This window comes from Opisthocomus hoazin, chromosome 5, assembly GCF_030867145.1.
Source record: "Opisthocomus hoazin isolate bOpiHoa1 chromosome 5, bOpiHoa1.hap1, whole genome shotgun sequence".
NCBI classification, from domain to species: domain Eukaryota; kingdom Metazoa; phylum Chordata; class Aves; order Opisthocomiformes; family Opisthocomidae; genus Opisthocomus; species Opisthocomus hoazin.
Window position 1 is genome coordinate 45,892,613 of NC_134418.1, and position 26,900 is coordinate 45,919,512.

The window sequence follows — 26,900 nt, forward strand, 5'->3', positions numbered from 1 at the left end:
TCTAAATATTGAAGTTGGAAAGGTAGTGACAGCAAATACTGTGAACTTTCTTTTCCTTTTTATTAAAATACAGAAAGAGAAAAATCCACACTAACAACTCAAAACACTGACTCTTAGAAAAAGACTAAAAATGTATGGAATTGTTGCTTTAGAACACATCTATGAAGGTTGTTACAGTGATCAATTAAGTAAAAGAAACAACAAAATCAACTACAAATCCCTACGTCACCTTAATATGTAGGCAGCAATAAACAAAACATAGATCAAGCTGCTACAGTACCTTTAATTATCCCTACTGTGTTTACAACCTCTATCAAGGGGTCACAAAGTGAAGGGAGGAGCTCACAAACCATAGGTATGGCAAGATTCAACCATAGCAGGTGATATCAGACCAAAACATACCTGCTTTAACAAAGATCTCCTTTGTTTTTGAATAGTTTCTGCTTGTTTTTAATATACACAGCTTCTCCTGCTCTATTTTTGGTAAATAATGTGCTCCTGATTCACCATTTTACTCTGCCCCACTACTCACCCGAGCTCTTTTATGCACATTAGCTTTCCATCTGGTTCAGAAACAAAAGGTTTAGGTTCCAGATACTGAAATTACTCCTTCCTGTAAGTGTCACAGGAATCCAGTTACCTATAATTTAATTTTTTCCTCTCTCACAAAGTCAGATTAAAACATGGCAAATTATATTCTCTGTGTTTCTAATTCCTCCCACAAGGATGATATTATGGTAATGTATCTAAGGGAAGCTTCAAGAAGTGTTTGTTTTGTCATGCTGTGTTTGCTACCAAAGACAGCTGCTTTCTCTGTCCCTGAGAGGATTGCTTGGGGTTAACAAGCAAAGCCAAATAAGAGAGGATTAGGAAGCTACTCGTAATGGTAGGCGAACACACAGAAGCAGACCTTTCCATGTGGAACAGGCACTCCTCACTCCTAGACATACTGTTTAAGGCGCTGCCTCGGCTTTCAACCTTAAGAAAAGTCAGAGGTCACACAATTAATGTGCAAGCATTGAATAAAAAGTGGACATTCCTCAAACCTTATGTTATTTTAAACAGATTTAGGAGTGTGCCAAGCTCCTGGTACAAGAAACGAATGCTACGGCTACTTAGGGCAACGGCTTCAACATTCTGCCTAAAAATCCGCCTAAAATTCAGATGTAGAAGAATAGCTAGAAGTGAAGGGGAAGTTTCATGTTCATGTCCATTCCATTGCTGGCTTTTCTGTTGAACAAACAGACATGCCAATGGCAGCGGGATTTGATTTTGTTTTTTCAAAGTGCATTTCTTGGCTGAAAACTCTGTGGGTTTTACCAACACTTTTTATGCAGGCCAGTAAATGCCTTCAAAGACAACAACTCTGATTCTCATGAGAGTATGTCTATACTAAATAACGCAGTGCTATGCAGTGATATCTGAGCCAGCTTGAGTATACCCACAAGTATTATAGCTGAATTAACCTGGGTAGACTGCTGTGATAACTGCCTCCTGTACACAAGGTAGCTTATTTAGAGCTTGCTCTGTTATCTCAATGTGGCACAGCACTGTGCAGGAAGACAATATAAACAATTATTGTGAAGTCTATTTAGACCTTATGGGCAATGTAAAAAGTACCTTAAGGTGGGCAGAAGAGCCCCCTTCAGAGTTATTCACTGTGCATAAAACTCCCTTTGGCACCGCAGAATTGACAAAAGGATTATGTCAGCCCTTCCTTTCCAGAACAAGTAGCAGGGTGAGAGCCTGGGGGCAGCAGAAATTAGAGCAGCTTTAGGCTGTTGTGCTTACAGTAGTGCCTAAGAAGAGCTTTTCATGGGCTCGAAGTGCTAGAAATACAGAGGTAGATAAGGGGAAGCTCTGCTCCAAACACAGATAAAGAAATGGGTCCTCAGTCACTAGTTGCCAGGTCTAGATTTGGCACAGTGGTCTATAAGGGGAGAGACTCTGGCTGTGCTTCAGGACAGTGAGCAAACACAAACAGCTACACCACCAGCTGCTATCTAAATCCACTTGCCTGCCATCCGCTCTGCTCCTTACCTACTTTTCACTGCATGATCATCTTATTTTAATTTTTGATAATTTTTTTAGATGAGTAATTATTTGTACTAGTACACACGTCAAAGTGAAGTCTAGAAGTAGCTTGCAAAGAATTTGTGTTCGTTAATCAAGTCACACATGGGGATCACTTCTTAAGCTAAATACACACTTGTTACAGCCATCAATTCTTTTGACACGTTTTTCTAAAAGTTACTTGCCATTCATTTTTAAGAATTCACCAGAATTCTCATTTTTGCCCTGATATGGCATCTTACAAATTCTAACAGGCACCAAGATCCAGGACATGTGCAAAACATTCACTTAAAACAGGAAGTTGAAATTTTAAAGTAAGCTTGTGCCAAATTTTCTCCCTTACAGAAACCTTCAGATAAAACTTAAGACTGCGCAGGGAAGAATTCTTTGTACCTGCACAGAAAGGCCCGCAACAGAGGAAAAACACATCCAAGCAGCAAACCCCAGATGAGGCCCAGCAGAGCGATAAACCCTTCTTGAGGAAGGAAATCCCTAGGGGTAGGGCCATGCAGAATTCAAAGGGATGATGACAGTAGCTTGCTTTGAGTTGCTTCAAAAATTTTATTTCTACCCTAGCGAGATGGTGTCCCAAATAAAAGAAACGAAACAGTGCAGATGTTTAGAACCTAATCTCGCTTTCTGAAACTGCCGATTAAACCATTCATTACAAGACCTCTGCCACTCGGTAACCCTTTCATTTTTAACACAATTTACTTTAAACACCAGCTAAATCATCAGTCTTGCATAAAAACTTCTCTCTCTTGGTCTGCTGTACTACCGGCACTCGTTATTCTTTCCCCCCAGCTTCCACCTCTACTGCCCACATACCGAAAAGAACTAGGGAAAGGACTACTTATGCAGCCCAGTTTTTCTCTCCTTACTGCATGTTTCTCAAAAAAAATCCCCCATAACTCTTTCATGACTCTAAATTAATCGAACTTGAACTCCGTGTGAATTCTTAACCTGCAAAACGGAACAGGCTTGTCTTAGTGTTTGGCTTAACTTGGGATTCTATTGCTCAGTGTAATTACAACACAAGCAGGAAACCCCTTGAAAGGCAGGAGAAACTTTAAGGAATAGAGCTAACTACTATGCCGACAGGTTCAGACTGAGCATTCAAAATATTTGGAGTCTCAACCAAAGAGGATACCGGCCTGTAAATGGTACTGAAGGTATGTAAGGAAAAGACAAATTGTCCTCGGGAGCATAACACTTCCATAATTGTGACCCTAAGTTAGTCTGTATTAAAAAAAAAAAAAAAAAAAAGACAAGCTCTCATGTAAGCTTATGGATATATGTTGCTGAATCCTTCATTAAAGTAGCCACGATGCAGAGTGTATATGTGCAGAACCAATGCTGACTGTACCCTGCAACATGCAGTCTTTCAATTGAAGTCAAGTCTGAGTTTTATTATTTAACTACATTAAAAAAAACCAAAAAACCACACCCTTGGGGAAAGGTATATTATCCATCTTTTTGAGGGTGTGTTTTTTCCTTCAATCCAATATCATTCATTATTCTTCATGCCCATGTCAGCCCATACCATGTATTATTCTTCATAGAAAACACTTTTTTAAAGTGGAAGAGAAATAAAAAGTTTTACTTTGGAGTGCAGAAAGAGAGAGGAAGAGAATTTCTCCCACCTGCTTGAAAATTGGATTCTATCAGACACTGCTAGCTACTTTGTAGTCCAGATTTTTTGCATACTATTATTTTTGTGAAATACACAATACTTTAGCCTCCTTACATCCTGAAGTGTTTTGTCTACACAAACCTAAATGAAATGAATCATGTACCATGAATGGCAAGAACAAGGCAACAAAAAATCAGGTACAAGGAACCAGGTAAATATGTTCTTTGGAAGATACACTCTTCAGGCATGAGTCTGGAGTAGTTTAACAGCTGTAATGGTAAAAGGAATCCAGGCACAAGCCATATCAGCTCTCTATAACCATCTGAACTAATGTCTATATTATGATTTCTTTGCAATGTGAAAGAGAAAATAAAGTCCTCTATGCGATGCTTCATGACAAATCACGTGCCTTGCGAAGCTTCATGTTAGAAACCCTTTTAACTTCCAAAAAGTCCTCTTTCGTAGGTCATGCTCTTATTATCTTGCTCTGGGATCTGGTCTGATTAAATTATAGGTAATTACTAATACTTCACTTTGAACAGCCAGCTCCTCCTGGCTCCTCTTCTTTTTTTTTTCTAAACTTAATTCCTCCTACTCCTGCCTTCTTACACATGAAAAAGACAACAATTGCTCTGTAACAAAGATTAAGTCATACTCTTTCTTCATCCGTTTTAAAATACAAAAGTAAAAATGCATTCTGTCTGCATGTTCTTACATTTCCTATTCTACTTCTCTACCTGCAGGTTTTCCTGTTTGACCAACTAAAAAGTTTGTGATTTTGTTCTACAATCTTTTGCACACCCATCCCTTCTAAAATCTAATTCATTAGATCCTAAAGACTTCAACAGCTTAACGAGCACAACGCTGACTCTTTGGTAGCCCAGTTTATACTCTGGTGTGATTTATTCATATTTGTACTATCAGACAACACTAAGACATAGTCTACCACTGAGTTGCTTTAGACATTGATCATTGCATGATTTTATATAAGTGACTTAGTTTGTATAATGCAAAAAAAAAAAACCAAAACCCAAAACACATACAAATCTAGAGGGACAGACTTAACACGTCTGAAAGAATCCCTACAAAGGGAGAAGGTATTTCTGAAAAGTCTACGACAACTTCACTATCACGAGAGGAACATAATAAGAACAGTGTTTTCAGGTGGAGTAATGTGGATGCTACTCCATCCAACAAAAGGCTGCTGTTCATTTGAGAGGTGCATTACAGTACCACCAGGACAACCATGATGATAGCAATGAAATTATTAACCTAATCATACTAAGAATAATAATTTTCCCTACATGGATCCTCTTGTCGACAATGAGCTATATCATGATCCCTGCAGTGGTAAGAGGTAAAAAAAAGTAAATAGAAAATACGTGAAAAGCTTCCCCTTGTACATGCAGTGTCTGCTAGTAAGGTAATAAACTCTATTAAAAGAGAAAGATTCCTGTTCCTGGCAAAAGTCTTTTGTCTTGCAGGCAACTCTTGAGTGCCAAATAATAGTAAAGGCTTCTCGGACATTGGGAAGTCATTTGAAACACCCACCTAACACATCCTCTCTTGCTATCAGAAAGTATCAAGTGAAGCAAGCTGAAGAAATAACAAAGAAGGAAGCTCTGAATCACTGTTAACTTACTTGTTTGACAGTATTTTCTTTACACTCTGAGGATATAATCCAGCAATGAAAAACAATATATTAAAAAGCTTCACCGAGTATAAGGGGTTTTTTACTGTATAGAAATAGCTGAACAGTTCAACACAGTATCTGGAATATCTAACACTATACCTGACCATGAAAGCAAGAAGAGTTGTGCCCCTCTCACTATCACGTATCTAAATATCGTATCAATTCTGCATCTCCTTCTTTCACAAAATAAATCCAACAGAAAATACCACTGCAATTTGTCCTATGTTAAACACATTCTTCAGAAAGTAGCAGTTCAAACTTCTTAGCGTAGCATCTAACTCTGCCTGACACTCTCTAGCAAACGCAAGCTCTGTATAAATGGTATTGTGGCATTCATCCACAAACAGCATTGCTTACAAGCCTCTGAGACAGAATCAAACCCCAAGGAGTATCGATTGCTACACTCAGGCAATATAGTGGTCTAGATCTTCAACATTTACTTGAGTGCCTCAAAACTTCCCAAAACTTTTACTTTTCAGGCTGAACTCTTCCAAGTCACATTTGTGCAGTTCAGAGGAAACAGACTTTCAGGAATTCTCAGAAAAGAAAATAATAGTGTGAGGTAGAATGGAAAGTAAGGCAACAAGGAGAAGAAAAACAAGGGTAAAAATGTACTTATACATTTTTAAAGATTCTGATGCTAATTGAATAGATGAGGAAAAAAAATATCTAAGTGCTGAAGGGGGAAAAAAAAACTTAACACACACACAGGAACGAGCAAAATTTCTTTAAACACTCCAGTGAAAGTGAATTGACCTGAGTTAGTCACACCCAAAAGTAATCACAAGACACATGTGCACTGGGAAAACTTTTAACTTACAGACCTAACTCTGTCATTGTAAACAGTCTACACTGCCGTAGTATTTAGTTTGGGCATGAATGAGCCATTACCTATTCAGGAACTCCTGAAGTCCTTTCCTCACTCACTTGTATCTTAAATTAAAAAGGATGCACTTTCTCTTGTCTTTTACAGAGTGTGAGTGAAGACATTCTGCTGGCATCTGTGACTAAACAGTTCCCCAAAACTGGCTTCCTTACACATGGAAACTCCTCTTACAATACATGTTAGTATTGGAGTCTGAAAGGGTCCATCCATCTGACTGAACCCTGAGGTTCATCCTGCTTTGAGCAGGGGGTTAGGCCAGACGACCTCGGAAGGACCCTTCCAAACTAAATTAGTTCTAAACTAAATTATGTTATGTTCCAATGACTGGCAGCTCAACCTTAACTCTGCCATTTTAAGCAGATGCCACCAAAACACAGTACTACTGCACCTAACAATACCAATCCTTTTTTTTCCTTCAGCAACTGAAGCCTCGGTATCCAGCAGCTCTCTCGAAACTAAACTGTTGCAACATCCTGACACATCTCCAGCAAACTCTTGTACACAGAACTTCTTCACCATAGCACCCGTTTTGGCAGTGCGGACTTCTCTTGTGAGGTTACCTCTACAGGCCGGCCAGTGAAGTCAACGGACAGAAGTATAAAATCAGGGTCCTGGTCAGCAGCAGCTGTATACTGCCACTTCATGTAGCCTAACAGCGTTCTTCAGGTGCATTTCAGGGTATGTAGCAATTAATAAGAATCTAATTAAGGCCCAGAGATCCCCAGAACACAGCTTTCCTACCTAAGCTATACTAGAGACCACAGGACCCGCCAGATCAATTTACATTTGCTCAGTTACATTGTAGCACTGGTAAATTATTCAGTGTATCAACATCTTACTTTTTATTTCCCAAACAATTGCAACAGAATCCAAAACATCACGGAGAGGTTCTGTGAGACTCTACATTGTTTAGGTGCACTGGAAAGCATTCACACACCAGCGGCAACCTGTAACATAACTTGGGAGTGAATCAAAGTGTGATACCCACAACGGGTCATGGTTAAGGCTGAAGACAGTATTAGCCATCTTCTTTCTAGATGCGTGGTGCACTTTACACCCTTCTGCCATCACCAACACTTCAGAATGAAATATACACACTGCTCCTCTAAGAAATGCATTACTAAAACCTGCAGAAATTGTAGAATAAAGATGCATTTTACACAGTACCCATTAATGCAACATGTTGCTATCAACAAAAAAAATTAAAAACCACTATTTATAGCATTCGCACGCTGAATGCAATGGAATCCAAGGCATTTTCTGAACCTGCAGGGCTGCAGGCTAGAACAGTATTCCTGCAATTCTTCCTGAACTGTCTATTATTATCAAACAATAGCTTTTAATCCAACGCAACCTAGTTGTAAGAGCAATGAAAATAAATAAACCCCACTAAAAAGCAGCATGCATGTGGGGGACACGCAGCATGTGCGTGTTTCACACATCAGGAAAAAAAACTCCCATGAACTGAACTCAAAAAATGAATCCGAAAGAACTGCAAATTAGGCCGTGCATTTTAAAAAAAAAACAAAACAAAAAAAACCCCCACACCAAACACAAAACCAACAAACACCACACGCACAGCTCGCTCTGCACAATGCAGGCGATTGTTCCTCGGCCCAAAAAAAGCGGCGACCTCCCCCGGCGCGGGCGGTCGGGAGGTCGGGGCCGCGGGAGCCTCGACCGCAGCCCGGGGCTGGGGCCAGCCGAGCGCCCGCCGCCGGAGCCGAGCCCGGCCCAGCCCCGCCGCCGCGCACGGGAGCGGCGCGCCCGAGCGAGCTAAAATGGAGCCCAGGTTTGATGTCAGCCCGAGAGGCAGGCGCAGGGCAGCCGCGTCGGGGCCGGGGCGGGGGCGAGGGCAAGGTCAGCCGCTGGGCCGGCCGCCTCCCGCCCCGAGAGCCCCGTCTGGCCTCCCCCGCTCCCGCGGGGCTTCCGCCGGAGCCTGGCGGCGGCGCTTGCCCCTCGGCGGCCCGGCGAGGCCCTGCGCGCCCGGGCTTGGCCCCTGCCCCCGCCGCCGCGCCGGGGCCGGGGCGCTGCAGGGGCGGGCGCCGCGCTCCCTCCCGCCGCCTCCGCCGCCCCTGCCGGCGCTCTGCGCGGGGAAGCGCCGCCGGGGCCGCCGGTCCGGCTCGGCTCCTCTAGCGGGCGGACCGCGAAAGGGCTGCGCGGGGGCAAACGGCGAGGGGAGGAGGAAGCAAACCCCAAAGCAGCCCCCCCAAGCCAACCCCACCACAAGCCGAGCCCTCGGCTCGGCGCCGGCGGAAAGGAACAGGCGAGCGAAACGTTTGTGGGGCGGCGAGTGCCGCCCTGGTGCCGGCGCAGCGCGGGCGGGGGGCAGCGCTGCCCCAGCCCCTTCGCCCGCAGAGCGCCGGGTCGCGCTCCGCCCGCAGCGGCGCCCCCCGGGCAGGGGCCGGGGCCGCCCCGGTGAACTCCCGGTGACCGAGCCCTGCCCCGAGCCCGGCGCGGAGGGGTTGCGGGCGCGCTCCGAGCAGACGTGCCGCAGACAGACAAGTGACCCCTCCGCCCACCCCCCCGCTCTCCTTAAACCGACCCCGGGGCCAAGCAGGGGCAGGGTATTTTTAGGTCCCCTCCCCTCCGCCTTCACCTCCCCTCTCGATAGCTGCGGAGCGCTTAATACGAGGAGAGGGGGGAGAGCGAGCGGGAGAAAAGTTAACTGTTCTGCAAAGAGGGGAGAAAATAGGCAGCGCGGGGGTGGGGAGCGAGCAGGGCAGGGCGCGCCGCGCCGGGGGATGCGTGTGCGCGCACGGGGTGCCCGCCGGCGGCGGATCGGGATGCACTTTAGCCCTGCGCTCTGCTGCTCTCGCCTGGGGCAGCGCCGCCGAAGCCCGAGCCTCGCCTGACCCTTCATTGCACCGCGGCCAGCAGGAGCCCCGAGCCCGCCGCCGCCGCCTCTCCCCGCTCTGCGGGGACCTCGCCTGCCACGGTCCGCCTCCCCGCCGCCCCCTCCCCCGCCGCCGGCCCCGGCCCCTCCGGGGCGGCCGCGGGGTCGGTGTGGGGTGTCCTCCCCCGCCGCCGCCGGCCCCCTCCGCGGCCGCTGCCCGCCTCCTCCCCGCTCCCGGGCCGCCCAGCCCCGCCGCAACCTTTAGCCGGGGACGGACCTCTCGGCTGGTTCCGCGCAAGACGCCAGCAGCCGCTTCCCCTCCCGCCGCCCTCCCCTCCGGTGCTAGCCCTCCTCCCCACCCCAATAAAACAGACCCCCCCCCCCTCGGGCCCCAAAGAGAAACCCACACCGCCCCCCCGCCCCCCCAGCACAAATGCACAATCACGGGCGAGGGGAGGGAGAGGGAGGAAAGGGCGAGAAACGTGAAGAAAGAAGGGGGGAAAGGAGAGAGAGAGGAAAAATTAAAAGGGCACAAGGCTGTTCATCACCAACATGGCTGCCTTAGCTCAGACCTAAAAGAGGAATAACCCAGGCTGTGTCTTTGTCAGTTTCACCTCTGTAACCCTAAACTAATGCGCGAAACGACGGAGGCGGCTGCGGCGGGGAAGGAGACGGGGAGAGGAGGAAGGAGAAAATGGCAAAAAGAGGGGGCACTTACGTGAAGAGAGGCGCTTGGGCTGCTCCTGCTTCCTCCTGGGCATTTTCCCCCTTTTTTCACATTCTCCTCCTTGGTTTAACGGGAGATCAAATAAGACCGGGCGGGGGAGGGGGGGCACAGGCAGGCACAAAGCCGGGGCCCCCGGGGGAGCCGCTAACCGGGGCGGGTTTTCCCCTCTTCGCCGGGGGAAAGGGGGCCGAAGCCGGTTTTCACCGAGCCGCCGCGAAGGGCTCCCTCTCCCCCCCGCGCCCCCCCCCGCCCCCCCCAGCCCGGTCGTGCACCTGGCTCGTCCCCGGTCGCAGGCTCCCTCAGCGGCCGGGGACGCGGTCCCGGCGGGCGGGCGCCGTGCCGGGGCGCGGGCTGGCGCGGCAGTGCTGAGGGCTGCGCCCCGCGCGCCTCGCGGCCCCTAGCTGACACTAACGCGGGATCAAAGGGCAGCGGCGGCGGCGCTGCTCGCGGCTCGCCCGCGGGCGGCGCGAGGAGGACGGGGACACTCGCGCACACACCCCGGCGGGCGGGAGGGCGCGCGGGCGCACGCACACAGACACGCGCGCCCGGGCAGCGCGAAGGGGAAGGTGCCCCCGCTCGCGCTGCCCCGGGCCCGCGCCCGATCCGCTCTTCATAAAAAAAAAAAAAAAAAGTCGGGGGCGGAGGTGCGGGGCGTGCGTGGGTCTCGACCGCCGGCACCGCACTGCTCCGTGCTGGCGGGAAACACCAGCACCACCACAGCGGCCCTTTCTTCAACCACGGCTCTCGGTGTTCCCGCGCCAGGACGGCGGAGCGGGGCCGCCGCGCAGCCCGCCCCGCGGAGTCCCGCGGAGTCCCGCGGTGCGGCGGGCGGGGGGCAGGCACAAGCCCCTCCGCGGCGCGCTCCTCGCCCAGAGCAGGCGAGGAAGGGAGGGGGGCGAGCAGCGTCCCCACGTCTCGACGGCTTCCAGCGCAGGTTTTAAAAAGTGGAAAGAATGCAAGAGCGGCGCGAAAACCCCCGCTCCCCGAGGGACAAGCCCGTGTGCGTGGGGAGGGGGGGGGGAGTGGAGCCCAGGTCACCCCTGACGGCTGACCGCACCGCTGCCTGACGCTCCCGCACTGCGCGCAGCAACCTCGACTTCTGCAAGCTACTTTTTTCCCCGCTGTAACGCAGGTGTGCGAAGCTTTGTCCCGAAGCAACTCCAGCGCGCACGATGAAGCCAGGGCAGCAGTTCGCAGTAACGATGCGTACTTTCATTACTTCACAAATCGCACATCTTTCTTCAGACAGACGTGAAGGTGGGGGGGGAAAAAATCCCCATAAGCGGGACTGGGTCTCACTCAAGCACAAAAAGGCACTTCGTGAGAAAGAAGTGCTCTCTTTGTGACTTGCAGTCATTTGGACAGAAGTTCACACAGGGGTTGTTAATGATTTAAACTCCAAAAGCTGTTACTACAATGAAATTAAGATGGTTTGAAGCACGGCTGCTTCATATAGCTCCCTCTTTGTGTAAGCAAACTTTGAGCTTAGCAGAATACATAATCGAAATCATGAGTCAGATGTTGCAAAAATTAAAAAATGCATTATTCCAGCATGTATACCTGTTAGATTTTATTTTGCTCTTGACAGCCTGACTCATCATTTTATCACATAATTTTTTATCCTAACTTTAAAATACATTAAAAAAAAAAAAAAAAAACAACTGTCTAGGAAAACACAAACCAGCAGATTTGCAACCCAGATCTTTTTTACACATTCAACTTACACTCTTAATCACCTCACGTTAGAATGGCTTCAGATATTATACCCATTTTATAGCCATGCTTATCTTTTCTACAGTAAAAAAAAAACTAAATAAACTTTAAAAGGTTATATATATGAGGATCTCAGGTTCACTAACATTCGTGTGCAATTCTGAGGTTTAAAACCACATATACAGAGTACACTTCTACTGAGACAAAACAGACCCCTTCTGACTTCTGCTGGTGTATCGTCTCACAGTACAGCTAAAATACTTAATTTTCATGGAGAAATTTACTTATTTTTAATCCGACAGCAAAACCCACAGTGTGCAACCGACAGAAGCAAGGCTGGAGATTTTTGGAGGTGGAGATGAATCCAAACAGATAGCTTACACTTACGATCAAGAGTACCAGAGTTAGAATTCCCTCAGAATATATAAGTTCTGTCTTGGCTATCGGTTCTCCAGGTTGTGCTGGTTTTGGACATCTGTACAGCATTAGCAGTGACGATCAAAAATACCAGAGGCATTCTTCGCCGTTGCTCACAGACCTCAATTTTGACATGCATCCTTCTTAATTATTTTTTTAAATGCACTCTAATGGCGATTGTGTTGAAATAAGCCAGCTTTGTGAGCAGCGGCTTTCTGTCCACTTTAATGCTCCTGTCTGCGCAGAAGGCCGCAAAGGGGCTGCTTCAGACAGGGAAAGAGGCTCTGTGCTATGACCCACCGCTGCTGTGGCAGCCCTTCTTCAGGTGCTCTAGGAGAACGGGAATGTAGGAAATACGGCGTTCTGCATCATCACTCTTTCCACTCTCTATTCCTCATGCATTTCTGGCACAAATTAATGCTGACGTTGTCAGCATTAATTTACAATATGCTGTTGTGTTTTTTTCCCCCTCCATCAGTTGAAACCCCCTTTAAGGGAGTTGAGGTGGCTGCAGCAAAGACACTACAGAACACAGCTCTTTGAAAGGGCCATGGGGACTGGCAAGCAACAGCAGAGCACCGAACCTCTCTGAGGGTGACCTTGGCTTCGACAGACATCCCCGCAGTTTGCTTAAAAGTTTAGCGGGCCAAGCCTTAAGCCTGTTCTGCAGTAAGAGAAATCCCAATGGTTGAACGATTTATCAGGGAGAAACTTTATATTCTCTAGCTTTGAGGAGTTCCTAATCCCATGTCTAGAAATACTCTGTATGGGAACAACTTGGGTCTTCACATATATCCTGGCTAATTGCACTACTCCACATATTGTCCTGGTCAAGATACCGCATTCCAGCCATCACTCTGAAATCAAAGACACATCAGTCCTAACGTCACATTCTTTTTTTGACATTGGTTTAAGGAAGATGACTAAAGGCAAAATGCCACTTTAAAAATCATCTTCCACTACATGTTTGGTGGTATAGTACGAGAAAGAATGAAGTCAGCTGACTATACTTTTGAACATTTCTAGTCCAAACACAAGAAAATAGTTGCAAGTCTTCCACAGATAACATAATATAAATAATGCATTGCTTCTGTAGGACCTGCTATTAATAAGTAATGATCGTATGGCACCTTCCAAACACCAAACCTAGTTACACATATGAATTAAGTTCAGCCTCAGAAACCACTCTTGAACAAAGTAAATATTTTCTTCAGCTACACATAAGAAAAATGAAACAAATTGAGTAAATAAGATTTTACACAGTAATAAATGATGTAACATCCTTAAAACCTTTGCAGGGTGTCTAGCATCCAAACTATCTTTATGTAGTGTTACAAATACTCACAAAGATTGCTAAACAGAAACCTAAAAATTAACTGACATCCTTGCTTTATTCTCTGAAACTTCGAAGAGTTCTGGTCCCAGGCTCAGTTTCTTTAAAAAAGCATACTAAGTGGAAAAACGGGGCCATTTCAACCAGTTATTGGGCCCCAAATTAAACTATGGTATTAGACCACCTCTGCTTAAAGTACAGCCTACCGAAACAATGGTCAGGCCAGCTGTGTGGCCCTAACCATGCAGAGGAGGGCTACTGGGACTCCACGGGCTCTGTTTAATGGCACTCCTATCTTTAGGTTAATATCCTATTGAACATAGAAGATATTTGCCTACAGCTTCTGTATCTTCAGTATCTAACATGAGGCACACTGTTTTTCATGGAAATCACACTCTCTCCCACACCTCTTGGAGGGATACCCTCAACGGAACGGCCCAAACTCCTCCTCTCTTCTATTTTAATTGATGTCAATATTTCTATGTTCAGCAGTAACTATGAATCAATCCTGCAAACAAGATTTGATTACAAACTTCTCTTTAAAGCATTGAAGAGGCAAACACGAGGGGATGAACAAATCCATAGGATAACAGCTTATGGATACCATCATCCATGTTTGCAAATGCTCTGTAAACTAATAACATTAAGTAATGTATTTGTAATAATAATAAATAATGACAAGCTAGTGACTGGCAAGGCCACCAGCCAGTTTCACAAAGGCCAGTAAACAATGATCGGAAGTCATCACTGTTTGATGATTATTACCTTGGGACAGATAACAATCAATTACAAAGTGGGAGATGGAGTTGCATAACCAGCGGATCCTAAACGACAGACCGGCTTTAGCTTTTGTAAAAGGCAACGAAGTTCTCCTTCCCTGAAGTTTTTAACCTCTTTCATCTTAAATAAAAGGAAAATTCAGGGCCACAGGCCGTGTACTATCATTGCAGCCTAGAGAAGAACTCTTTTTGCAACCCTTGAAATCACCGGCAGTGCTCTCCCAACACTTTAGCTGTCTATGCCATGCTTGTGAACAGACAGCATATTGAATCGAGAACGTTCTTCGAGACCAAGATTCTCATGAATTCCGCTACAAACTTACAGCCTTGGAAGGGAGAGGCATTAAGCTGGAGAAGTGCAATATGTCCTGCATCTCTTAGCTAAACCACAACTGGTTTTCTCAGAACCTTGTCCAAATCCTGGCAAACAGGCATAATAGTTTACAACGTCAGTACAAGATGCTTCTAGTTGCAATGCAAATTTGACCTGTTATACTTCTTCAGAAGAGCCACAGTGTTTGTATTTTTCAGCTGCTAGTATAGCACACTACCTAGGAAAGGTGATATAACTCCTAATTTCAATGAAAACAGAAAAAAATCAACACTTAAAGCTGCCAGTCTTAAACTCATGCTGATATATAATGCTAGATTTTGCAGGCCAGAAATATGTTGTCTGGAGAGCGATTACATTAGTAGCCATACAGTCCACATCTTTTTGTTGCTACTCAAATACTACGGGATATCTCTTCAGATTTACCAAGGAAGTCTCATGACTCTTATTTTACTATAAGTGCAGTTGGCTTTTCAGTTCTGCAATTCACTATACCACCTCTTCACATCCCTTTTCTGCAAGCACGTTTTGCAAAAAAATCCTCACTTGAGTCTATGACTATTAGGCTCAAATCTACAGATACCTGAAATGAAGAATTTCTCCCCCAAATCTAAGCCAGCAACATCTTACCCAGTACAGATTAAATATAGAAAAAATAAATTAATATTTTACAACATAATATACTAAGCAACTTCTGAACCGATGAGAAGAGTTTGTTTCGTCAACTGAGGACTGGAACTCTTAGCTCAGGGCTATTACAGTTACAAATGTGGAAAGAAAAAAAGAATAAATATCTGCTCCAAACCTGATCTTTGTGCACCATTTTCATTCTCCATTTAAATTCATTCAAATCAATAGCTTTAGCCCATCCTAAGAATGGTTTAAGTTAAGTCAGAGGGAGATCCAGAGCACTCCTTCTGTCATTTTGCTTCCACTTAACGTTTTGTTAGTCACTGGTTAATTGAAGGCTTAGGCACATGCTCATTAGCAAACACTTGCCATGGTTTAAGACATTACCACCGTCCTGGAGAAGCTAACTTCTTCCACCCCCAAAGTGGCAAAACAGAACGCGTTTGGCCTCCTCATCTGCTTCAGCGTGAAGTCTTGCAGCTTAGTTAAGTAGCAAGGCAACAGCATTTTAAGCCACAGCTGCTTGCTAAGTGAAAGTGTGTCTGAGTTCCTAAACACCTTGTTACACATACGTTGAAAGGCAGAGTCTCTGCTGCACCAGCAAGGTGGCAAATTCCTCAGGGAAATCAGTTCTGGTTTCTCAATTCACTAGCTAGTTTTCTGCTAAAACACTAGAGTAATACTGAGACTGCTCTGGCCCCCGAGAACTGGCAAGATCTGAAGGAGCTCATCTGCCATTTAGGATTGTGCATTTACCAAACTGATCTCTCTCCCTGACACAGCACCTCACCAGAAACACAGCAGGAGGGAGGCAGGCACAGAAGTGGACGTTAGCGGTACTGATGCCAGTTAGTCCCTCTTTGCAATACGTTAACAGCTTAAAGAAGGGTGAGACAGAATAGCAGGGCAAATGGGAGAAAAGAAAACATGGTGGTGCCGAGAGCTTACATTCCCAGGGAAAAGAAACACATTAAGGTACAGGAGAGAAGGAGTGTGTACAGATCAAGCTTCTAGCAGACTTCACCTGCCTGGTGTGATGAATGTCACACGGCATTCAGCTGTGCTTCACCATGCTGCATGTCCTCAGCAATCAGCCCTCACCCACTGGCAGGCAGAAGGCTTTGGGCTGCAAGTCAGCCTGCTGTCACTGCTGCCCGCTGAGCACGAAGTCATGTGGCCAGTCCCCTCCTGTAGGGAGTATCTTGCATTGGCACCTCCCCACCACACTGAACAGCACAGAGGAAAAGGTTATTTGTCTTTTGAGACGCTAGGAATAAAGTCTAGTCTCTTCAACCTCCACTGACATGGTTTAATGAAAATACTGTTTCTAGTCCCTGCTTTTCAGCAACACTAAGGCCACCCAGCGTTTTCAAGTTTGTAGTTTACAGTAAGATGCAAATAATTTGTCCATGAGAAGTAGACTAATAATAGTGAAAAGTCACACAGAGTAGCACAAAACTTCATGAGTAGGAAGAAGGGGGAAGAGGTAATGCCTGGAGGGAAGCACCTTACACTTCCACACAAAAAAGTGGAGGAATGCACCCTCAACAAGAAAGCTGAGTGCACCCTCAACAAGTCTGCAGATGATATAAAACTGGAAGGAGTGGCTGATACGCTAGATGGTTGTGCCAGCTTTCAGAAGTACTACAGGCTGGAGAAGTGGGCAGACAGGAATCTCATGAAATTCAAAAGGAGAAATGCGAAGTCCTGTATCTAGCAAGGAACAGCCCCAGGCACCAGCTTATCCGGGGGGCCTACCAGCTGGAAAGCAGCTTTGCCAAGAAGGACCTTGGGATCCTGGTAGACAACAAGCTGACCACAAGCCTGCAATGCACTCTCACAGCCATGAAAGCCAACATTAGAAAGATCGTTGCCAGCAGGTCTAGGGAGATGATCCTGCATGTCTGCTCCACGCTGGTGGGGCTGCACCTGGAATGCTGCGTCTCATTCAAGGCTCCCTGGTACGAGAAAGATCTGGACTTGCTGGAGCGAGTCCAGCACAGAACCACCAAGATGATTAAGGGACTGGAGCGTCTGTTGTATGAGGAGAGGCTGAAAGAGCTGAGACTCTCTAATCTGGAGAAGAGAAGGCTCAGGGGGATCTTATCCATTTGTACAAACGTCTGACGGGCAGGAATGAAGCTGAAGGAGACAGACTTTTCTCAGCAGTGCCCATTGACAGGATAAGAGGCAATGGGCAAAAATTAAAAAAAAAAAACCAAAACCTAACTACGCAAAACAAAACAGAAAATTCCATCTGAACACAATAAAACAATTTTTTGCTGTTAGGATGGTCAAACACTGGCACAGGTTGCCCAGAGATGTTGCTTGAATAACACACTCTAGCTGACCCTTTTTCACCAGTGAGGTTGGGCTAGATGATCTCAAGAGGACCCTCTCAACCTAAACAGTCCTGTAAAAGTATTGTAACATGAGCATTTACTGTTTCCTAAACACGGTATTCATGTCTGGTTTTATGGGAGTAGTTTACAGAATACAGATATTCCACTCTGCTTTTTTAGCTACTAGGACTCATCACTGAAAACACACTTACAATATCCAGAATTCTTCAGTGTCCAAATACTTATTTTAAAAAAAATTCTTACTGGTTTACAAGCTACTTCCTAACAGAAAACATTCACTAATCATTCCAAAACCATAGCTGGTATTTTACTCCCTCACTCTTTTTCCCTCAATGTGGTTCCTACCCTGAAGATTTTACAAACTGAATGAAGCTATAAGATAACTACAGAGCAGGCAGAAGAGCGACTGTATTTTTAATGCCACTAAAATGCATGCACTGGAAGTTTGCTGTCTTTTTTCTTGGATTTATACTTTTCTTATACATTTGCAAAGCACCATCACCTCCCCTTTTAGCTGGGGACATGCACTCTGCTTCCAACAGCAGCACATGGTAGTTCACTAACAAAGGAGGGCGACAAAAATGGTCTGAGAACTGGAGCACCTCTCCTACAAGGACAGGGTGAGAGAACTGGGGCGGTTCAGCCTAGAGAAGAGAAGGCTCTGGGTGACCTTATTGCGGCCTCTCGGTGCTTGAAGGGGGCCTATACGAAAGAAGGGGAAAATATTTTCAGCAGCGCTTGTTGTGGTAGAACAAGGAGCAATGGCTTTAAACTAAGGGAGGGTAGATTTAGACTAGATCTAAGGAAGACAGTTTTTACTATGAGGGTGGTGAAACACTGGAACGGGTTGCCCAGAGAGGTAGTGGAGGCCCCATCCCTGGAAACATTCAAGGCCAGGGTGGATGGGGCTCTGAGCAACCTGGTCTGGTGGAAGGTGTCCCTGGTCGCTGCGGGGGGGTTGGTCTAGATGACCTCTAGGGTTCCCTTCCGACCCAAAGCATTCAGTGAGAGCCAGATGCAGAGTTCCAAGGGTGCCGTTCCCACCAAGCCGGTATGACCCGACGCGGCCACAGGATCCAATCTGTCGCCTCGCCAGCCCGCACCCGCGCTCCCTGCGCGCGACTCCCTTCTCTCCCACGCGCACAGCGTCCGCGCGCATCCCTCCCCTCACGCGCGCTGGCCGCTGGCCCCGAAGGTTCCCGTTGCGGCGGGGGCGCAGCTGGCGAGGCACGCGCACACCCGCACCTCCTGCTCCCCGCGCGCCACCCGGCCGTTGGCACCGCCGCAGCCCCCGCGGCGCGCCCAGCAGCGCGCGCCTGCCGCGCGGCTCGAGGCGGCGGTGTCGGCCGCGAGGGAGCCGCGCGCTCCCGCCTGCAGGGGGAGCAGCGGCCCCGCGCCAGGCGCTCGCGCGCGCCGCCTTCCCCCGCGCCGGAGAAGCAGCGGCGGCAGCGCGGAGAGGAGGCGGGAGCTCCGCCCCGCCCCCTCCGCGTGGGGCAGGCGCGCGGCGGCGGGGCGTGAGGAGGCAGGAGCCGGAGAGCCCGCTCGCCCCACAGCGCACCCCCCACGCCTGTTTGCGTGAGAGAAGGACGACGGGCAGGGAGCGGGCCGAGGGCCCTCACCGCTACGGGAGGAGCGCTGCTTTTCCTGCGCGGGGAGGGTTGCGGGCGGGCCGCGGCGGGAGCCTCCCCGGCCAGCGGAGGTTCGGGCCTCCCGCCCGGCCTGGTGAAGGCCGTCCGGCAGAGGGGGAACGGGGAACGTGGGAACGAGTGGCTGTTCGAGCAGAGGTGCGGCAGGGCGCTTGACTCCTGCCAGGCCGGCCTGTCGCATTTAAGATGGTTTCGTTGGGTTCTGTTGGAAACATTCATTATAGTCGGGAAGTTTTGTTCATGCCAACGCATTGAACGGCAACTAATGAGAAAACATGTAATCCTCCTTGGTCTCAATAACTGTGAAGTTCGGTGGCCTCTACCCCAAAGTGCCAAGAACAGCGGCCACCAGAAACAAAACTTTTTGGCTGCTTCATGAACCCTACGAGAGCTGTATCAAGTCAGCTCGGGAGGGAGGTGCTGGGATGCTTCCATTCACATTGGGGGGGGGGGGGGGGGAGAAGCAAAATCAGCGGCTTTTAAATCATCAGCTGAGTAGCAAAACAATTGGGAAGAGGGTCAAGAAGGTACTCCGGTGCAGCTCATCATGAGAAAACTGCACTGCAGAAGGTACCACGGTGGAGCCAAGATTCGGAAGAAACAGCGTGGAATGTCTTTCTGATCTTCTAGTGTAAAAAAAGAAGGTCTGCTCAGTGGAGAAGAGTAATGCAGAAAATATGACGGGAACTCTCTTGTTCAGGGCTTACCAGGTTTATACAATTTGTACAGCCCTGCAGTCCCCACAGCTCTGATACCATATCAGACGGTCACTTCTGCTGCCCAGCTGGGTATACTGATCAAGGAAGCTGGGTCAAGTCTGATCCCCACCTACTTCCTTCCCTTCCATAGCTTTCAATCAACTTATAAGAAAATGTTGAGAGCTCATCACACTCTTCACTGGAAAATAAAAAAATATGAAGACTACCGTCTGCCATGGCTGACATTGTTGGAGCTCTTCATAACACATGGTCTTTTACCAAAGGTCCTGCTTTATGCTCTCAGTGTCTATATATTATTAAAAAGAATGAAGTCCAACAAGTTACCTGGAGCTACATACTCCAGGTTCCAAAATACGAAACAAAAAAGAAAAAATTAAAACATCACCCATGAACCACCCAAAACAGCCCAGAAGATGCTAAAAAAATGAAGACATTTTAGGCTGCAAGGAACGTCTTAACATTTTCTGGCTTGACAGCTCAAACACTTCAGCTCACTGAAACTGTCACCCCATCATGTAATAAGAGGCAATATCTAACTTCTAAACCTTTTAAGCTTAGGGTCTCTCTCTCCAGTTCTTTACTCCTCCCTGTTTCTCCCGTTTTCTCTTCACGGCTGAGGCACATCCCTCCCCTTCATCCTGCCCCAGAACATTCTCCTAACCTACATGAACACCCAAACTTTACATTCTTCCTCTGATCAACCATCCTATCTAATTCAAACCTTCTAGCTTAATTTGTTGCTAAAAATCAACTGTCCTCACCAAACTCTTTCCCATCTCCAAATTGCTGTGCCTTAAATAACTTCCAGTAGTATGCAGACTTCTCTGCCTGGTGTCTTTCAAAATGGGCTGCCTATGCTTTTCAAGCTGACCTTTCTCTGACAAGTTGCTCTTCTCCAGGCCCTGGTAAAGTCTCCTGTTATCTCAGTGACACTGTCCCCAGTGAGGCTTCCCACATGGCCGAGTGTCATCTTTTTAAGCTGTTCTTTGTGCAACCTAGCCTTGGGTTTTTAGTGGCACAGTAAAGCCATCTTATATACAAAGTAGTAACGTGATTTTACCGTGTAGTTAGGAGGGGGAAAAAAAAAACCAAAAAAACCCAGAAACCTCTAGATCTCTGTTCTAAGGGGCTGTACCTCCTCTGACCCCAGACTGATGCAGCAGACACTTGGAGCAAAGGTGCTTCTTTCTTAGCCCACACCCAAGAGCCAGGCAGCTCTTCAGGCCTTGCTCACCTGCCCGTTAAGACAGGCAACATCCTAACTCCTGTATTCAAAATCCGTCTCACAAAAGGGAGAAAGGCTGCTGAGGGAAAAGGCTGTGTCAATATACAGAGGATGACAAAGTCACAAATGCAGAAAGATTAGGTTACAGGCCAATACTTGTTTCCTAGTGATAAGGTTAAGAATACTGAAGATAAGGTAGTGACTTATTTATGGGTGCAGGAACAAAAATGCTGCACAAATTTAAGCGGTTTTTAATCTTACTATGCAAGGACAAGCTTCATCATTCAATCAGCCCAAGACCTGGCTACTTTTTGAAAGCCACCACACCCTTTCGATGCATTAGAACAGAAGGAAACGGGCGCCAGGTGAGCCAAGACAGCGCACCCACAGCAGTGCCCACTCTTCCAAGAGCTCCTTTGGCTCTGCAGGCCCCTTGCCCAAGGTTTGTGGGGAGCCCTCCTGGCATGGCAGCCCCCATCAGCAGAACGCCCCGGGGAGGGGCTCCCACCTTTGCTGCCCTGCTCCCCTGCCCTCCCAGGCTGGCATGGCTAACCCGAAGCGGTGCGTGAAGGGGACACTGAGGCGGTGCGCGAAGGGGGCTGCACGCTGTCATCAGCACACACAACAGGCAGCGTTTGTACAAACGACTCAAGGACGCACCCCAGGGCGTTGCGATACGCGAGGCTGTTGGGGTGATTGCGGCCCTAGCTTCGGCTTTCCTTGCTTCTATCGCCGGTTCTTACAGAGCGATTCTTAACATGGAACCACGCTTCATTCAAAGGAAACGTTTAACTTCCTTTGTGTTCAAAAAAGTGCCATTAAAAAAAAAATGTATCCCCTGGAAACACATGCAACAGTCTGTTATATTACTATTTCTGCTCCTTAAATACGCTGAATCACTGAAAGTTAGATGACTAAAGTAAAATTTCAGGCAGGCCTCTAGCTACCATGTTGTGGAAGCTGTAGTAACACTAGCTTTTGAGTAAATTAACACAAGAATTGGGGAGGGAAGCTCCTAAGAATTCATCAATGGCATCTTAAAAATAACACAGGCTGGCTGGCGGTTTATTTGTCTGGCTTGATTTGTGCCTCACCATGTGCTCAGAGATGCTCTGTTCAGCAGCCAACTTTTTCCTTTTGCTTCATTAAAACTACAACACATATAGCAATGTTTTAAAGACAGACTAGAACAGCACGTCCACCTGCATTTCTAAAGCCTCCCCACATACCCTACCAGATTCTCGGTGAACCGAAGCTATTGTCTGTCCCTCAACACTTTCCCACCTCATGAGCTTCCCCAATCTGATACCACATAAGATCTGCTGCTGGACTTGAGCAGTAGCTTTCCCTTGAGCCATTTTCATGTGAGTTTAGCTGTCGAACTGCTCGTTATTAACACAGAAGATGCAAATAAGACTCTAGAGGGGTTATGAATTTCACCCATTAATCTCAAACCAGTTAAATGTGTAAATGCTAATGCTGTTCAACTGCCAAAAAAGTTTTCTGGTGCTGCAATTTCTACCCCAGACCTTTCTTCACAAGGTATTAATGAATATTACTACCTACCTGGAAAGCACAGAGGGCAACTGCTGCTAAAGAGCATGCACTCTATAACAGCGTCAGAGAAAGAATTTGACACAAAAATTAGGATATAGATAATCCCACATGGTAAATTACTGTGCTTTAATAAGTTGCTGCTTATCAGCTGAGCTTCCCTGACTGCTCTGCACACCCTCTTAGACCATCACAAGGGCAAGTACAATGTGTTAAATACCTTTGTTTCACTTCAAATGTGCCAGAGATGAGAAAAGCACACAGCCAGCTACCTTATTACACCACTGTAACTCAATAGCCTGCGATAGTCAGTACAATCTAAACCAGTGGGGTTTTAAAGTTCTGAATTGGGGGACACATACTGGAAACAAAGGAGTCATTCTCAATGTGCCAACTTATCCTGGATTCAAGAGCCAACTTTTCAGTTGTCGCTACTAACCTTTTTTAATTCTGCCATTTTTATTACCTTGTGATGACCGGTTACTGAGCATCTAGAAAACCGTTACTTTTGCCACTGAAAACACGGAGCGATTTCCTCAGGTCTGCACCTTCTACTTGTTCATTTGATTTTATTAAGTTGGTCATAGCAGTAACATTGCTCATGCAGTCATGTTTGAGTGTGAGAAAAAGCATCACACAATGCAAAATACAGAAAAATTGGTTTAAAAAAAAAAATGGGTGTTTTTGTAATCTCACCTGCAGGGGAGAATCCAGAACTGCATTAAGCTACTGAAGTCCTTACACAGCTCACGTCTGTAGGTGCCTTAGAACCATATCTGTGACCAACCCACACACTGAGAAATTGCCTAGGGCTAGTAGGAAACAGATCTTACCCTTACTAGTTGTTTATGCATTTTCCTCAACAAATTTCCTCATCCTACACAGCCAAATATCAGGTAATACAGGCAGGTAGGTTCAGGCTTTTTGTTTGTTTGTGTTTTTTGTTTTTTTTTTTTTTTAAACCGTTGAACGCTAGTCTCTGAGCATGGTTTGGGCAGACAGAAGCACGGGGCAATTCAGTGTATCTTCCCCACCACCACTTTCAATAGGTCAGTTTTACTTCTCTTCTACAGAAATAGTAATAACCTTTCCCAATTGCTTGGTGGGAACATTCTGTGAAGATTTAGGACAAATGCTAAGGAGCTAAAATAACAGGACTTTGCTGTTAGTCTTCACCTACCTTCCTGACAGTCTGCCTTGGACTGCATCTTCACTGGAAGGAAGTTCTTCTGATCACCAGTCTCTCTCTGCCTCTCCACACATCAGTTTGCTTCTGAAGGAAACCAGGCAGGCCAGAAGATAATGCATGCCAGCTGTCATTCCAACACACACTCAGGTGGCAATCAGGCTGTTTATCCGGTGACCAAGACTTACAGGTGCAGCTGATCAAAGTGGGGTTTTTTCCTCTCCTTTTGTGGAACACCTCAGCTTTTTTTTTTTTTTCTTTTTTCTCCAGGAGTGGGTGTTAGGGAAAAAGGTGAATCAAATCCTGATGTTGAGGTCCTACCAATATGTTCCTGTTCTGCTTTAGAGGATGGGCCCACTAGCCAGTACATACATAACTTGATTTGAGGTATTCAGCTGGTCACCCAAGTTAGAGAAAAGGAACTTCTGATAAGGCAACAATCCTCTACATACTTTCCCCCAAAAGTGTTTTTTTTCAAATGAAAAACAGCTTTTCCTCAGACTTCTTAATAGGCATGACCTCAAATTTTCAGTTTCTTTTCAATTGTCTTGATGAAGCCACCAGTTCTGTGAGGTTGTTTTCTAGGCTCATATACGTTTTATTGACTATCACAGCTCTGTGGAGACCAGCTAGACTGGAAACAGAAGAGAGCTATTCTGCAAAAAAAAAAAAAAAAGTCTCCTAAAGAAGTATCTATAAACAGAAATGGCTATCACATCAACATGAGATGAGAATGCCTGTATTACCACTGACAGTACCAGCATTTTACAGAAAAACTGTTTTCTGCTACAAGTCCCTCTTTTTTTTTTTTTAAATCATGTTTTTCCACTGTATCTGAGAGATAATCCACAAATATTTTATGCAGTTATCTAACGCACTTAGGTCAGCAAGCAGTGCCTGAGGGGCTGAAGAGGAAAGTAATGCAGAACTCACCATTCATTTGCTTGAACGCTCCTTCCATACATCCATCCGCATCAGCCAAATCCTACTTTTTAAGTCACACAGTGTAAAGCAAGTAGCACAGGGATTTATGAGCCCTGCTTCCCATGCCGAAAAGCTGGGAGAGGGAAAGAACCAGCTTCTATCCCTGGCAAAAAAAACCCAGAAGCAAACAGTTCAGCTCTAAGCAGCAGCACAACTGTTGCACATTTGCCATAATTAGTAATTACAGAGAAATCCTGGTCCCAGTTCAATCAATGACAAAATCCTCACTGATGTGCTCATAGCTGGGGTTTTGCTTGTAGAGGCTAATGATTCCAGCTGTCGTGCACCAAAGCAAATTGTTCCAAGACTTGAGCCACTTTACTGCCTTGAACTGCTCTTTCCATCCCTTTGCCAGAAGTCAATTTTCCCATAGCAGAGTCAGCACAATTAATCATATACCTTCACCTTAGCCACTGCATTTGTAGTCCAGATGTTAAGACACAGTCAGGCAAACTCAGCTAGCTGCTCCTGAGCCAGAGTTAAGTGGTTGCTGACCCACTTCTGATGCCCTGGCACCCCCTGCTCCCGCTTCTGTTGATTTCACTTTCTACCTTACCATTTTCCAGTTCAGATTTGTGATCTTATTGTTTAGGGAACTTTTTCTATTTTAAGAAACACAAAACATAAGGTGACATACTAAGATTTTGCTGGGGCCTGTGCTGTGTAGATAGCAGCCTGTACCAGAGCAACACAAGTAAGCAGTCAGAGTTTGTGTGTCACCTCACAGTTCTCCCCTCTCAAACCAACCCCAGCTAGTCTAGCCACTTCGTTGTCGAGTTTCAGACATGCAGCAGTGCCAGGATTTGTTTTAAAGCTTCCTAAAATTAAGGGAAGATAGCAGCCTTGGGGAGTTTTAGGCAGTAGGCAGCAAATGCAAATTCTGCTAGTCTTCACTATGATAAAGATACTTCATCATTTAACATAACCTAGATTTCTAGGTTACCTGTTATCAAGAGAAAGAGTTAAGCACTACCAGTCAGCAATTGTTCCCCACCCTGTGGAAAGTAGGATGAATTTCTCTGGAGAAGCCTTGCCCACTTGGCTATAGAGGGAACTGAAAGACTGCTTCAGCCCAAAACATCAGATTTGTAGGTAGCTAAACCTAGCTTAAAGTCAAACTCCACTCTTAAAAATCAATTGTTACTTCATCATTCATTTAACTAAAAGGAATGCCATTTAACTAACGGAAGTGCTGTGTCCTAAGCCATCACGCATAGTCTGACACAGCCTAGTAACATAGCATGGTTTGACATTCAGTGGCAGTACAGTTTGTGCAAGTGTAAGCAGTTGCCACCCACCTTGTCTGTCATTCCTCCTTTTCTGCACCAGACTAGCAAAAGCATTTGTGTAGCACACAGTGAACAAGATTGGACAACAGATGTTGCTAAAATTAACTCAGAGAAACAAAACCCCAAAGTCACTCCTCATTCAGATGGGTTCCCAAAGACCCCACAAACTGCACCTCTAAAGCAGAAAACAAGGTCTGCCTACAGCTGAATGGCCATTAAAGCCATGCTGGGTAAGACCACACACTTTGCCTGCAGTCCCCTAGGCTGTTGTACACTGTTAAGCATTTCACTCTGTTCTCTTTCTCCATGCAGATCTTCATCTCTTAAGAAAAGACTAACACACCCCCTACCTTACTGGAGTGTTGTGACCCTAAATATATTATATCATGAGCTGTTAATGTGTGTGTTATTGTATAAGCTCTGTAAGTATGTACACAAGAAGAGCAACAGTATCAGAAGCCCACCTGCTAGTCTCTCTTCCCATACCAAATCTGTCCCTTCCAATTTCTCAGCACACAAGGCAAGTTATACAAAGGTTTATTTGCTCACCTGCAGTTTTTCAGAATTAACAGTTACCATGTTTGTTAATAATGCTTTGAAAGGCTTCTGTCATAGATCAGACTGCTACAAGGAACATACTAGACACACCACAACTAGAAGGCCAACCCTACAGAAACTTCAGCTGCCAGATCTAGCAGATCTTCAGGACTGATGAATCCTAGTAAACACTCAGTGAAACAAACAGTTTCCTCAGATAAGAAGAGCAGGAAAGGCTGCAAATATCCTAGTATAGTGGCTTGAGCAATTATACTTTCAGGTAAAATATTGATTTCTAGCCTGTCCCTGGAGGTCAGTCCGACTCAGTTTTAGGGTTTCTCAGGCC

General features: G+C 46.3%; 1 protein-coding gene across 7 annotated transcripts in view; it reads right to left on the bottom strand.

The window, feature by feature from the left end:
- Window positions 1–10,089, bottom strand: part of ZNF827 (zinc finger protein 827) — a 127,322-nt gene extending 117,233 nt beyond the window's left edge. For all 7 annotated transcript variants that reach the window (XR_012764019.1, XR_012764020.1, XR_012764021.1 and 4 more), the window contains exon 1: window positions 9,840–10,089. Coding sequence is in view for 4 of the 7 variants with exons in the window: in XM_075421080.1 (XP_075277195.1) it covers window positions 9,840–9,882 (43 nt within the window). In the remaining 3 variants the exon portion in view is untranslated. The remainder of the gene's footprint in view (window positions 1–9,839) is intronic.
- Window positions 10,090–26,900: the final 16,811 nt, after the last annotated feature.